General features: G+C 34.7%; 1 protein-coding gene across 3 annotated transcripts in view; it reads right to left on the bottom strand.

Annotated features, from left to right (window-relative positions):
* The window catches only part of bs (serum response factor blistered), a 50,415-nt gene that overhangs the window by 32,438 nt on the left and 3,499 nt on the right, over positions 1–14,478 (bottom strand). For all 3 annotated transcript variants that reach the window (XM_081983013.1, XM_081983014.1, XM_081983015.1), the window contains exon 2: positions 5,058–5,309. In XM_081983013.1, coding sequence (XP_081839139.1) covers positions 5,058–5,309 — 252 coding nt within the window. The remainder of the gene's footprint in view (positions 1–5,057; positions 5,310–14,478) is intronic.

The following is a 14,478-nucleotide window of genomic DNA, read 5'->3' as shown; positions in this document are numbered from 1 at the left end:
ACTGCGCAAAACAATAGACAAGAAAAAATATTAAACTTCTTCGGTTTATACGACATGACTGATGCCACATGTCGAGATTTCTTCGGGACCCCGGATCTATAGTCCTTATTGTCCGAAGACAATGAACGGCCCCCGGCTATCGGCACCAGAAGGTATCGTTAATATCGCTCGAAACAATTATGTTGAGAATTTTGACACGCTCCAATATTAAGATAGATATATGAGGTATTTAGTGCTGTTTCACGACACTAATGACGAGCTTTTGTGAACGGAAAACTTTCAGAAGAACCCTATACAATAAAAGATAATGTGCCTAAAAAGAACAGGACCATCTCCTGAAACCTCTTATTAAAAAATTAGTAGTGCCTATTAAAAGCGGGAAGAGTTACTTCAGATAATTAGGTTGTAAAATAATTAGCTCAAAATTATTTTGTTTTCTACCATTTCTTTGTCGTTCTCGCCAGCTCTTTCTCTTCTGAATTTCTTCACAAATTAACAAAAACGTTTCAAATTTGAAAACCGAGGATAAAGTAAAAAATACAAAAGTTTTATCAGTTTCTGCATTAAGTGATCTTAATAAAGATTAATGGCAATACCAAACCAAAGAAGGTCGCCTCAAAAATGTTTCGAATGAAGACATAAACATAGTTTAGCATAAATGTGAAATAAACTCGAATCGTAACAGACCCCAATTAAATCTGCAATCAATTTGCTGACAAGCCGTTTTCTCGTATAAACATCGAGCATTCAATTTCGTTTTAATATCAATTAATACTCGTGAATATTCACATGCAATAATTCATCGTTTTAATTGTACGGGCGGTAATTATCAGAACTTTCTTGCATGTAGATAAACCGCTAGGCGTAAAGCAAACACGGAAAAATCAACATTATTAATATCACAGCTAACAGGAGCTATCGTAAATAATTAGCGTTTATTAATAGAGTCGGAGCGGCGATTTTATAGTGCCGTTTTTATAATAAAACACTAGAATGTTTAATGGATTACCTCTCGTTAGTAATGTCTTTAAATTATACATATTTAGAATTCGACTTTCCCACGCAATATTATTGATTCTACCGAGAGCTCTCGGTACCCAATCGGACGAGGATACTTCATCTGAACGACATCTGTAACGGTTGCGGTAACCACTTAAAACCACCAATTCATATTTGAACGACGAGATTTTATTCGATTTTCAATAAACGGAAACACTCACTCCGACAAGGTAAATTTTACAGTTTTGTCTAAGAATGGCAACGACAGGATCAAACACATAAGCCGGAAGCAAACGGTGATGTTTAATCACCTTTTTTCCGAAACCCCTGAATGATCAATTAATCATTTACATCATTTAAATGAGGCAAAATAATAAAATGTCTAAACTTGCAGAAAAGATGGAATTTTGGAATATCACCTAAGGTTTTACCTCTTGATGATCGTTTCGAATTTTTAGGTTTTTGGACCGATTTTTTCCGATTAAGAACTTATATCTCTATTTACTGTATACATTTCTCATCCCTAATCCACCTTCTAATTAGACGTTATTAGATATTTTAGTCAACAATAAAACTTGTTGTTCTTTGCTCAAGGTTTATACTGAATTCTCGAAACTGACTGGATGAAACTGCTTTAAACCTTTTTTTTTTTGAAAAATGCTTTTTAACCCAAGTTTATGCACAAAATGCCTTTCAGAACTGCGTAACAGACTTCTGTAGACCAATTTCAAACAGTCACGTGATCTTAAAAGGCCAATTAGAAGCTTGGAAAATGCCTGTTAACGTAAATTTAAGCTAAAAACCATAAAAATGCTTTGCAAAAAAACAAACAGTGACGTGCCCTCTGTCAACCAATTGCAAGCTTGACAAGCCTCTGGCAGGTAAAAGTTAATCTAAAAATGTAAACGAAACAGTCACGTGACCTTAGAAGACCAATTATATGATTGAAAAACGCTTTTTAACAAAAATTTCAGCTGAAAATGTCATACAGAACATGCACAACAGTCACTTGACCTCTGTAGACCAATTGCAAGCTTGAAAACCTTCTGAAAGGTAAAGAATAATATAGAAATGTAAACGAAACAGTCACGTGATCTTAAAAGGCCAATGACAAGCTTGAAAAACACTTCTCAATGTAAATTTAAGCTAAAAACCATAAAATTGCCATACAAAACACGCAAAACTTTCACGTGATCTTAGAAAACCAAATACATTTAGGAAAACGCTTTTTAACCCAAATTTCAGTTGAAAATGTCATACAGAACATGCACAACCACAACAGTCACGTGACCTCTGTGGACTATTGCAAGCTTGAAAAACGTTCTTAACGTAAATTTCAACGAAAAATCGTGAAAATGCCATGCAATTGCCCCATAAAAGGAGCAGAAGCCACATTCCCTTAGTTAGATAGGGGATTCAGGAAGGAAGGAAAATGCCATGCAGAACGTTTACAACAGTCAGATGACTTTTGTAGACCAATTGCAAGTCTGAAAAGTTTCTGGTAAAGTTAGAAATGTAAACGAAATTGCTAAAAATGTTAGAAAAATTTAAAATTTTATAAAACCCTTACCGATTCATTTAAAATATGATGAAACAAATATCAAGAGATAGATCTTTTAACCATACGTGATGTTCTAAATTCCATCTTTGCATCTGTCACCTTGTGGAAAATACGGTGTGGAATACCTTGTATATTGTTTGTCCAGAAATTTAAAAATCTAAAAGCGGTCTAATATTAAACTCGGTGTCGTTTGACTTCTATTCTAATAACCCAAAAAAACTATCTGACATAATTTCGTCTGCAAAGAAATGTTGCTTGTCTTTCTGCTTCTAATTATTATAGCAGTATGAATCCAATGCAATGGCAGACCTCTTATACCATATTGATTTAATCTTCCTAACAAAATAGTGATCCACACATCAGTCAACAATAGTTGACAACTGAGCATCGAATCACTATTTTTCAATTTAGATAATCGGATTTACACATATTACTTTATTACTCAAACTGGTTATGTTTTGAAGAGCTATCACCCATTTCATTTTGGTACCACAGTTCGTACACACCATGAACTTAAAGGAAGAATAAAAAAAATCAGGAAAAATTCCTGATTATTCAGCACTTGGTTTTGTTAATTTCGATCAAAATCGCTTTACGTAAACGACCTTTTTGGCGCTTCTGTAATTACACGAGCAGCCCCTCGTTCATAATTTTCGCATTAAATTTGAATAATCAAGCGATGATCTTAATGGAGATAATCATTCCTGCGCTGTCAATACACCGCCCGATTTTTGGGCGGATATTTTATCGTTTTTTATCGCGCCCAGTATCTGAAATGTAGGGTGCCTCATTAGTTAGGCTTCTGCACGGGACCGCCAAACAAATGGCGGTCACTAATTTGATTAATTCTCGATTTTACGCAATCAATCCGATCGGCAAGAGCCTATTCACGCTTCGTTGCCTTCATCCCGCCACTATCTTGTATCGTTGTACCGACGGCAAACGATGTTTGTTTGGTTGCCGCATGCTGACCGGTCTCTCTTTGATGGATGTTCTTCTACCCACGTTCAAAATAATACTAAAACATTCTTTTTACTACGTTAACAATGTGCTGACAATGAACGTTGATCGTTTGGTTTATAAAGGTGATATGTATCCCAACATCTTGACAAAATGCTTTAAGAAGCGATGTAGTAATTACGACTCTCCATCTGGTATGTTATACGATTTCTCCTCTCATTTTGACGCTGGGATGTTTAAGTTGCTTTACCACAGAGATCTCCTTTACATCTTCATTGTATGATGATATGTGCAATAATACGACATCTCACTATTTTCATTAAATAATCATTTTAAAAACTAAAGAATTATCAGTAAAACCACAAGTCAGCATTAACTAACTGGTCCCAAGTATAAAAATGCAAAAAAAAGACAAAAAAATCGAGGGCATGTTTGCGCATCGCGCCGCATCCATATTTCCTTTTTGTATTATCGTTTCTCGCTTTGAGGCCGTGTCATCGGCAAATCCGAAAGAAAAAATTCACCGTGACCGACATATAGTGAATAATTCAGAAGAGTGCGGACCTCACGCATTTCGAAGAAGCAACGATTTATTTAGTTTCCCATCGCATTTGGAAAACCGGCCTCCGAATCCGGTCCTGTCCGAGGAAAATACGTTTTCTGTAAGATCCCTTGGGAATTTTTACAAGTCGCAATAAATCAACCGGGCTAAATTGAAATATATCAATTAACTCGATTCTGAAAGTTATCTCTTATTTTGTCTCGATGGTTTCACGGATGGGTAACTTAACAATTATTAATTCTGCTTCAGACCAGTTTGTTAAGTCTCTGTAAATATCTTCTTAAAGCTGCACTGTTTGTTTCGACTAGCACAGCCTATTAGAATGGAACTTCTCTTACTTGGTGATTTTTTTATGATTTTTATGTTGATTCTAATGATAAAAACTATTTTTTTTAATTTGTGGAACAGGCCTATTCTGAAGAACATTATTCTGATGGCAATTTCCATCACAATTTTCCTAATAAAACATCAACAAAAAATTCTTTTATGAAAACCTTATTTTAACTGAGAATCATCAAATCTGGTACTGTGGGGAATGGTGGTTAAATTAGAAAATAATTTAAACTTCGAATCACTTAAGAACAACAAATATACTTAGTTGCAGCTTATCCAAGTAATTGTTAAAGCATTTCTCATCTCCTCAATCTCTTCAACCGTATATGCTTACTCTTACTCTATGTGCAATTTCATTCCAGGAAAATCTGGAAAAGAAAATTGCTATCCTATACATAAACAACACGAGAACGTGGTTCATCGTTGCGGATGCGAATGCATATGCGCGTGCGGATGTTGCGGATGCCCGTAGCCCTGATGGGGCGGAGGCAAAGGGCTGGGACACGCCTGCGAATAGCCCCCGTGTTGGGGAGAGCCCCCTAAAGTTAAATGGCTCTGCTCTAAATGCGAATAATGACCCTGACTAGCTAACGAGTGAGCGTGCGAGTGCGTATGCGGCGAACCGTACACCATTTGTCTTACTTTGGAGTCCTCGTCCGATATGTTGTAGGTCAGTTCTGTCTCCTCGAAACCAGTGGCGGACATTCGTTGATCGCCACCGGCCGACCCTGCTGGTGGATCTGGAGAATTCAGGCAGGTCTGGATTAGGGCTTTACCCGCCTCTGAAGTGATCATTGGTTGCAGCTTCCTAGTGGCAAACGTGTACACGTGACCAGTCTCAGAAGCTACCAGCAGCATCACCTGAGTACCCGTCAGCGTTGACAGTTCGTACGCCTAAAATTAACAAAAATAAACATTAAATTTTATTGTACAAAATAACAAAATGTAAGAATTTAGTGATTTTGATAATTTCTGTAAATATATTTCAGATTGTTGATCAATTTGCCAGAAGTACTAATTAACAAGACATAAATTAATGATAAGACTTTTAATCGAGTTAAGTTAAAATAAGGTTAAGGTTGCTGTTCTTGTATCAGGAAGATTCGTTAAAAAGAGAAAAACGAAAACCCAACACCAACCAAGAAATGTTGTATGAGCGCGCTACCATATCGAGAGGTTATTTAATAAGTGTCTGCCAATTCAGCCGTGTTATACAGATCTGTTGACTTATTGACAAATTAACCAGTTAAAATATTGTTTATTGCCGTTCTGTATCGAACCTGGCCGTTCAATGAGGAATTCTTAGTTTACGATTTATTCTACTGTACGTATGTATATTGTCAGTCACTCCAGTAGTGATTATAGCGATTTACGACCGCTTAGTTATTACTGAAAATAAATGTGAAAAAAAGTATCGATTGTGCTGGTTTACGGGTAACCAGGTGTCGATGTAGGGGACAGTCATGCATTGTTATGACTTCCTCATTTTTTTTTCTTTGGCTAGGTTTGTACGCATTGGAAGTCGGAATACTTTTTCCTAATAAGCGGTACCCATTAACCTTTGTATTAGCACGTCATGTAGTTAATACTTCTATAATCGGTCGGAGTGACATTAATGTGGCCGTTTCATTGAAATAGCCACACTTTTTATGTGCATATTTCTCTTCAGAATCAAATTATCGTATTTTCTGACGTTAACTGGTTTTTACCTAGAATATCAAACTCAAGAGCTCAAATACTTGATAAAAGCAAAAAATTAATCTACTCTATAATTATACTAGACTTTAAACATACATCAGGATGAAGAACTAAGGATTTAAGCTCGAAATAGGTTTTTGTGAATGTTATAGTAAAAAAACTGTTTCATATTAACTGAAAACTTTCTCTGAAGAGAATTTAAATATTTTCAATCTCCAACTTACAGCTGCTTGACATTTGTTAGATTACATACCAAAAATATCAAAAACATTACTGAAATATCGACCTAAAACATAAGAAATGATATTTGCCTTCTTTGATTAATAATCAAAGAAACCAGAAATGGGGTTTGTCTAAACATTTTTTAGCTTTACAAGTCCGGAATTTAGTGAAAATAGTCTTATAACTCGATTTTTCAAGCTGGAAGAGGTCTTAAAACACTCAAAAAAATCTAGAACCCTAAAGAAAGCTTGAATTTTCAGGGTTGATAAGTTTTTAAGTGAATTTTTTTAGTGAAAAAAGCCAAAAATTGAGTTTTCAACTCCAACAACTATAGAGAGTGTACAAATTGTCTTTCAGGCGTTGCAAGTCCCAAAACTTAGTGAAAATAGTCTTAAAAATCAATTTTTCATGCTGAAAGAAGTCTTAAAGCACTAAAAACAATCTATAAACCTTAAGAAAGCTCAAATTTTCAGGATTGATGAGTTTTCAAGTCATTTTGATAGTCAAAGAAATCAGAAATGGAGTTTTCAAGACCACAGAAAGTGTATAATTTGACTTTCAGGCTTTACAAGTACGTAAAAATAGTCCAAAATCTCGATTTTACAGGCTGAAAGCATTCTTAAAGCACTAACAACAGTCTAGAATCCTTAAGAATGCTCGAATTTCTAGTATTGAAGAGTTTTCAAGTCATTTAAATAGTCAAAGAAATCAAAAATGGAGTTTTCAAGATCACAGAGAGTGTATAATTTGACTTTCAGGCTTTACAAGTATAAAAACTTGGTGAAAATAGTCTAAAACTCGATTTTTCAGGCTGAAAGCTGTCTTAAAGCACTAAAAACAGTCTAGAAACCTTAAGAAAGCTCAAATTTTCAGGATTGATGAGTTTTCAAGTCATTTTGATAGTCAAAGAAATCAGAAATGGGGTTTTCAAGACCACAGAGAGTGTAAAAATCGACTTTTAGGCTTTACAAGTACGAAACTTAGTAAAAATAGTCTAAAAACTCGATTTTTCAGGCTGAAAGCATTCTTAAAGCACTAACAACAGTCTAGAATCCTTAAGAAAGCTCGAATTTCTAGTATTGAAGAGTTTTCAAGTCATTTAATAGTCAAAGAAATCAGAAATGGAGTTTTCAAGACTACAGAGAGTATACAAATTGACTTTTAGGCTTTACAAGTATGAAACTAAGAAGAGAAACGCGCTAAGAAGAAATTCAACAAATTGCACAGCATTTTTCTTTACTTTGTATATCCAAGAAATAACCATTTAGTATACTGATTCTAGAGGAAAATATTAGGAAATACTTTTTATTAATTAATATTCCGTCTACAATAGGACCAAATTCAGTGATAAAATACTTTTAAGGTTAGTTATGTTGCACTTTAAACTAATAGAAGTATAGAGCAACACTATTAACTATGGAATCCACCTCAAACAACTCGGTAAAAACATTGTGAAATCGCTTTACTGTCTGCTTAATTGCTTAAATAATATAAATTTTAATGGAAATTGTTAATCCCAACTCTCTGAAACGTGGAGAACCAGATGATAATAAAAAATTACAACTAGTATCTAAAACACTTTCACAATATTTACTACATATTTTTTAGTTTTTGTTATTCCTGAACCTAGTATATTAACAGGAAATACCATTTCTAAATAAGCTTGATAACATTTTGCCACTGTTAATGGCATGGATTAAGCCGTACTAAAAAGCTGAAGAAAACCTGATAACCAGTAGCCAACTCTTTACCAAACCATAATAATTATCACCGGTGTTAAAACACGGACATAAACAGATTAGCGACAGAGTCTAGCGGTCGATTAACGACACGCAATCCGAAAAATTAAAACAAATAGACATAATTGAAGAAGATACAGAAGAAGAGAAGATGAAAGATAATTGAAGAGCCGGCGTGAGTTTGACGCTGCACGCACAGGCGCGAGTGTGAAGTCGGGTAATAGATCACAAATTAAATGTACATATAAAAGGCACGTAATTAATGCAACGGGCATATTGGTTAAATAAAATTAGCGATTAAATGACGGTGCTCATAATTCATCCGCCGTAATGACGAAGGTTCTCACACATTTTTGTCGGTGACTATTTGCGATTTATTCAAGCTCTTAACAGATGAATTCAGCAGGAAAACGATTTTATTTCATTAATAATTATTTAGGTCGGTGTGTCTTACTTAAACAGTAAGTTCAGATGACCAATAGTATCAGAGAGTCCCAAAATTATCCTATTATTACACACTTCGTGTGATAGTTTTCGTTCAGAATTGCTTAAAGTGTAGTGCGCTGCTCAAATGGTATGCGGCTATTTTAAATCGGTTAGAGGCCTGTTTTCGATTTCATCCGTTGCACACGTTCCATTCTAAATTTGGTATATACACATATAAAGTGGCCACATTCATAAAAGAGAAGTTGTTAACATCCGACAGCTATTTTAAAAATAACCGCTCATCAGGGCTTTATTTAGACTTAATGCGGCCAGGCTTCCTTTCCCGTTAGCTACACATTACGTTATTAGCTTAATGTTAACTTTGCATTGTTACTTTTGACTTTACAAAACTTAAAACGTTTTGACTAGGCATGATCCTAATAACCAAAGCTAAAAGCACTTTCATCCGTATCATCCTATCTTATCCTAAGCTTTTACAATAATTATTAATTAATGCAAGCTAATTGGTTTTTTGTACACAGAGCCTGAAAGTTTATTAGAATTACGCTAACTATTTTAGTTACCTATCAAAAACAGAATTTGAATTAGTTTTCCTCTTAGACCTTCTCTTTGCTTTGTTAACAATAATTAACTTGTTGCATTTGTAGGAAGAGCAGAAGCAAGGTGATTTATTGACTCTTACAGTCTTGAACCATCCCTGTATGATTAATCATACAGTTGTTTTACGGTTGTCTTGCTTATTCTTGCATCCACCCACTAATTTGCAAAAAAGATTGTAAAGAACATAAACCGTCTCCTGTTATCTTCAAAAAAGGTCGAATTAAGTAATGCTAGACTGGTGTTTATTGATATTACATTTCGTTTAAATGTCAAACATACTATAAGCCTATTTTTAGTTCCAACCAGCATCTCATTATTGACTATCGCGTGCGACCAGCTCATTTCCAATGTCCGCATTTCTTTCGTTTACATGGTTGAGCACAAAGTAAATAACTTGTTTTAAGTAATCGGCAATGATATCTATCACATTGAAATTGTAAACATGTAATGTGAATATTACACTATAGCTGTGAATAAAATTCTCTTTAACGGCGACGATACAGACGTAACTATCCGTCTTGTGTTAGTGACCAAAGTAAAATCGTGACTATAACTTTCTATCTACATATCCTTAGCAGGTTTAACTTTTCACTTTGACGTGATAACGCATTACTATTTGTTGGCACGTGACGTATCCAAGAAAATTATAGCTTACCCGAGTAGTTAAGCACACGAATTACATACTTTAATAATCATGGCGTTGATGTAATAATGTTCATACTTTAATTGGGTTAATTCGAAGCACGCTGGTGTTGTAATTTACGTTTTTTTAATGTTCAATTATCGTAAAAATGCTTGGCTTGCAGTCCAAACACCGTTAATTCAAGATGTCAGGTCATAACCGAAGAACTAGAGTAAAAATACACGGATACCGTTTCGATAATATGATTCTCCTAATTAGCTCACGGTTTGTATAAAATTTAAATTTAATGCGAAAACCGTCATTAAGCTTTTACACATCATAAAGCCAGTTGAGGTCAGAGGCATCAACTTTGATCTTACCCACTCCCATTACATTCAAGCCTGATGCGAGCCAGCTATTCAATACATTAAGGCGTAACTCTTCCCACCCCTGCCAATCAGAAACTTATAATCGATGAGGACTTATTAAGACGTTAAATTTGCGATAAAAGTGACATCCTAAGACCGTATTCAACGCCGCGGACATAAGTAATCTCTTCCGTTTCAAGACGTACACCGTCCATATGCGAGTTAACGGAGTTTATATCGGTGCAGACACAAGTCCTCGTTTTATTGCTTCTTCTTAACCAGTTATTCATATTGCACCTATATTTCTTCAGTTTACTCCATTCTCAAAAATCTTATTAACTTTTACTTACTGATTACTTATCTTGTTTTTTGGATCTGTGATGTTCTGTGTGAAGTAATAACTTTACCCGTCTATCAAGACTGCAGGCCAGTAAATATGAACAAAACTAAGTAAAACCTACCGCCTACACCGTTGTTCTTTTTTCAGCCTCTAAACGAAAATACTTAACTAGGCTATTGTTGATCTAATCCCCCTGTATATTTATTCATTTTCCTCAAATCTCCCAAAATAGAAATGCCAGGAATGTTCAATGTTCTAGGCAGCCAAAATAATATTATGACCTATTTAAACCAGTTGCACAGAATTTACAATTAGCAAGCTAAAGTCGAACAAAAATGGACCGCAGATTTACCTAAATATTTACTTACACACATTTTTAGTAGAGAAATTCATTAACTAATCAATAATATATTGTTTTACTTAGTTTACCGAATATAGTATACACAATAAACAGCCACTAGATTCTTTCAGAATGTTCACATCTGGAATCACATTTTACAAAAATGGTGAAAAAACAATATTTGTGAGTGGAAGACAACAAAGGATTTTGCAAGAAAAAAGTACTTCTGAAAAGGATAATGAAGAAGAACTTTCATTGAGACTCCAAGACTGTAAAGAGTTTGTTAAAGAAGAACCAGACCAGTTTAATAAAAACAGGAAAACTTTTTGCTCTTACCAGAAATTTCTAATTTTCTACTGTAAGACAGAATTTTATGTTATTTACTAAAATAGAGTATGGAAAGTGCAAAACTTTCCTTATTTAAAATGGCGGCAGTGAAAAATTTTACCGAATGTTTAACGGCTGTAGGTATTGTACCTAAGAATAACACGTTTTGTAAAGACAACTTAAAAATTTTATGGTAATGTTTTAAACGTCAAATTGCTTTTTGCCACGACACATTGTACAGTTTATTGTGACCTCTAGGTCTTAATGCGTCTTTGTCGAGGTTAACTAATGAACAGTTAGAGGCGACAGAATCCACGATAATTAGATAAACCATGTTCATTCGAAATTAGGTCGGGTTTTCTCTCTCTCTACTTTATTTTATCGAGAACTAAACACACGATTATTACCTACGACTAATTGAACCTGATGACCGGAAGGTAAGAAACGAGCATCTCCTGCTCCGTACCTGTGTGATGCATCGATGCCCACGAATCGAGCTGGTAGATATTATCATTTTTATGAAATACAGTCACGGAATTTTAATCGGTTAAAACACATGTTCGAATAAGAAAGTAGGAAGAGTTGTCATGTCACATGTTTTGGTGGTTTTTTTTTTTGTATTAACGTGAGGGAGATTTGGTTAACAATTATTCCTTTTAATCAAGCACAATCAGCATGTTAAATATTATTACGTAATCCACTCACAGCCGAAACTTGGTTTCAAAACTTTCATCAATTTGGCGCCATGAAATATGTCTGAACTAGCAATATTTACTGAAATATTATCCTCGGATTTCTCTCTCATTTTGCTTCTGTGTGAGAACTAAATACAAATAAACAACAAATGCATGTCATTCCAACACTATAAATAATTGGTCAGCCACAAGGTTTGTGTTGTGTGTCAATCTATAAATCCAGCAGTACCAATCATAATGGTTTATTTTCTTGCAATCATATTTGTTGTTCATATTGATTTGTTAGACACAACTTGTAATAATAAAGTAAACTGAAGTCACTGATCCTTTAATTTTGTTATTTATTACTCTTCTTGATTGACTTTACTCATCTGAGTTCTTGAAGTTGTAGCTAATATTAACCAAACTTTTTATATTCAGTGCAGATCTGTTTTGGGAGATTTGGCATATTCCCAATTTCTCCAATACTACAAAAAGTTCAGAATAACTTTAACAACTAAACGTATCTGCACCACTCGATCACTAAGACACATTATAAACGAGATTAAAACATGATTAATTCAGGATCATTAGCAGTTTAGCTCCCAGCTAAATACGCTTTTATGCTGTTCTATTTAACAGTAGATTAGTATACGCTTCTTGTCGAAACTGGTCTACGATGATTCGGTTTAAAAATACCAGTTTAATTACATTTGATTTGCAGTGTAATCTAATTGGTTCGAAAATTTCGGCTGATCAATACAAACACGTTTATGTATTTACACTGTAACAATGAAAATTGTATCCTGGAGAGCTCAGTTAGTATTGACTATTAATAAAGTCTAATTTCGTCGAACAAACATTTGATGATATTATTGTGTTCAATACCTTTCCCACGGAATCTGAATAGACCTATAATGTGTAATGTACATGGCTTGAAATGTCTTGTCAAGACAAATATTAGCTTTACAACTCGAGAACCGAAAAGTTCAATAACGGTTAGTTAGTTCCCGAGATTTCTACCGGCTCATTGTTGGTGTGTGTGTATTATAATAATATGAGTGATTTGAGCTGAAATATTGTTTGACATCTCTATTGAATTTTACAGCTTATATAAATGTTCGTCATGAACTCCCTCACAAAAAATAACAGCAGAAAGAAACACCTATCCAGTTATTAAACCTTAAAGGCATAGATAAAGATAATTACCAGGTCGGCCTGTAATTAAATATAATAGTTACTTCTCGTTATATCAATCTTCATAAATGCGTATTACGCCACCAGTAAAACTGGTTTGAAATTCGTTTGCACTTATGCCTCTCACGTTAAGATCATATACGTAATTAGCGTAGTTCTCTTTTACCTTTCCACCCTCTGTTATCTAAACTTCCAGTCAATGCGGCTAGATACGTATAGAAGCTAATTAATACTTCTTAGCGAGTTTTTCACATCGTCTTCGGGTAAGCAATTAATGTCATTCCGAGTGTCATCGGCTGACAGACAAATAATGATAGAAGTCAATTACTCTGATGCTATATCTAATAGATCATCAAGTCGATGATTTAAAGTATCTACAATAAAATTTATGCCTTGGACAGTGATCCAGGTACTATCGTCTCGATACCGACCGACTAATTAATTACAGTAACTTCCAATCAATTTAGATCCTATACATTGATTGCTGAAATGATGCAGAAATATACTCAACAGAGGAGACTTAAATAGACGACAGAGGACTTTCAATTACTGAAGAATTCGGTATTTTGATAAACTCAAAGTACCTACTTTAATTTGTTAATTACAATACATAATATAATATGTAAAAATTGTATTAGAACAAAAACGAACGGTAGCCTTAACAAGCTAACAAATTTCACCGAATCAACGGCCAATCCGGCAACGGTGCCTCTTCGTCGTGGAAGATCACCACGGTAAAAAATCGCATGAGATATGCATCTGGCGACATTATTACGAATATTAGACGATCAGGTTGACCAAAATTGGACAGACTAAAGTCGAGCGGTAGCCAATTCAAAAACTGTGGTCACCCGCCCAAAATCCGAAAGATTAGGGCTTCTGAACGCCCAGAATATCGCCATATACTCACACGTGACCAAGATAATTACAACAGAGTCGGCACTGTCGGCACATCACATGGGTATTATTATTGTGGTACTGTTACATTATCGAGGCACGCCGGCATCTTCTTGGAGAGACAAGAAGTCGGAAGTGGACGCACGCACAAGATTGCTTTGTTTCATTTTAATGCTGAAGTGTAACTATGTAATTTAACGACACCGAATAAACGATCTGATGGGATCAAATCAATTTTTAATTTAAATGCGACTGAATATTTAGTTCTTCCTAGAGTTGAATAACAATCAATTATTATGTAAAGTAGTGAGTAATACACAGTCATCTCAAATCTCTAGGATGATTGAAAACTGTGTGTTATTTACGACTTTAAACAACTTCACTGTGACTATAAACTATTTGTTCATTAAACAATTCTATAGTGCACATCCTACGAGCTGAGAGGTGTCTTAAATTTTCACCTGGAAAGTTCTACTGGTATTCTGGTAGCCGTTGTGTGAAGAAAACTCATACATTTTAAATAATAACAACATATTTTATTATGGAGAAAACATGATAAATGTAATGTATGTATATTTACAGGATGACGTTA

This window comes from Ips typographus, linkage group LG6, assembly GCF_016097725.1.
Source record: "Ips typographus isolate SLU linkage group LG6, UJ_Ityp_2.0, whole genome shotgun sequence".
NCBI classification, from domain to species: domain Eukaryota; kingdom Metazoa; phylum Arthropoda; class Insecta; order Coleoptera; family Curculionidae; genus Ips; species Ips typographus.
This window is presented reverse-complemented; position numbering and strand designations above follow the sequence as displayed.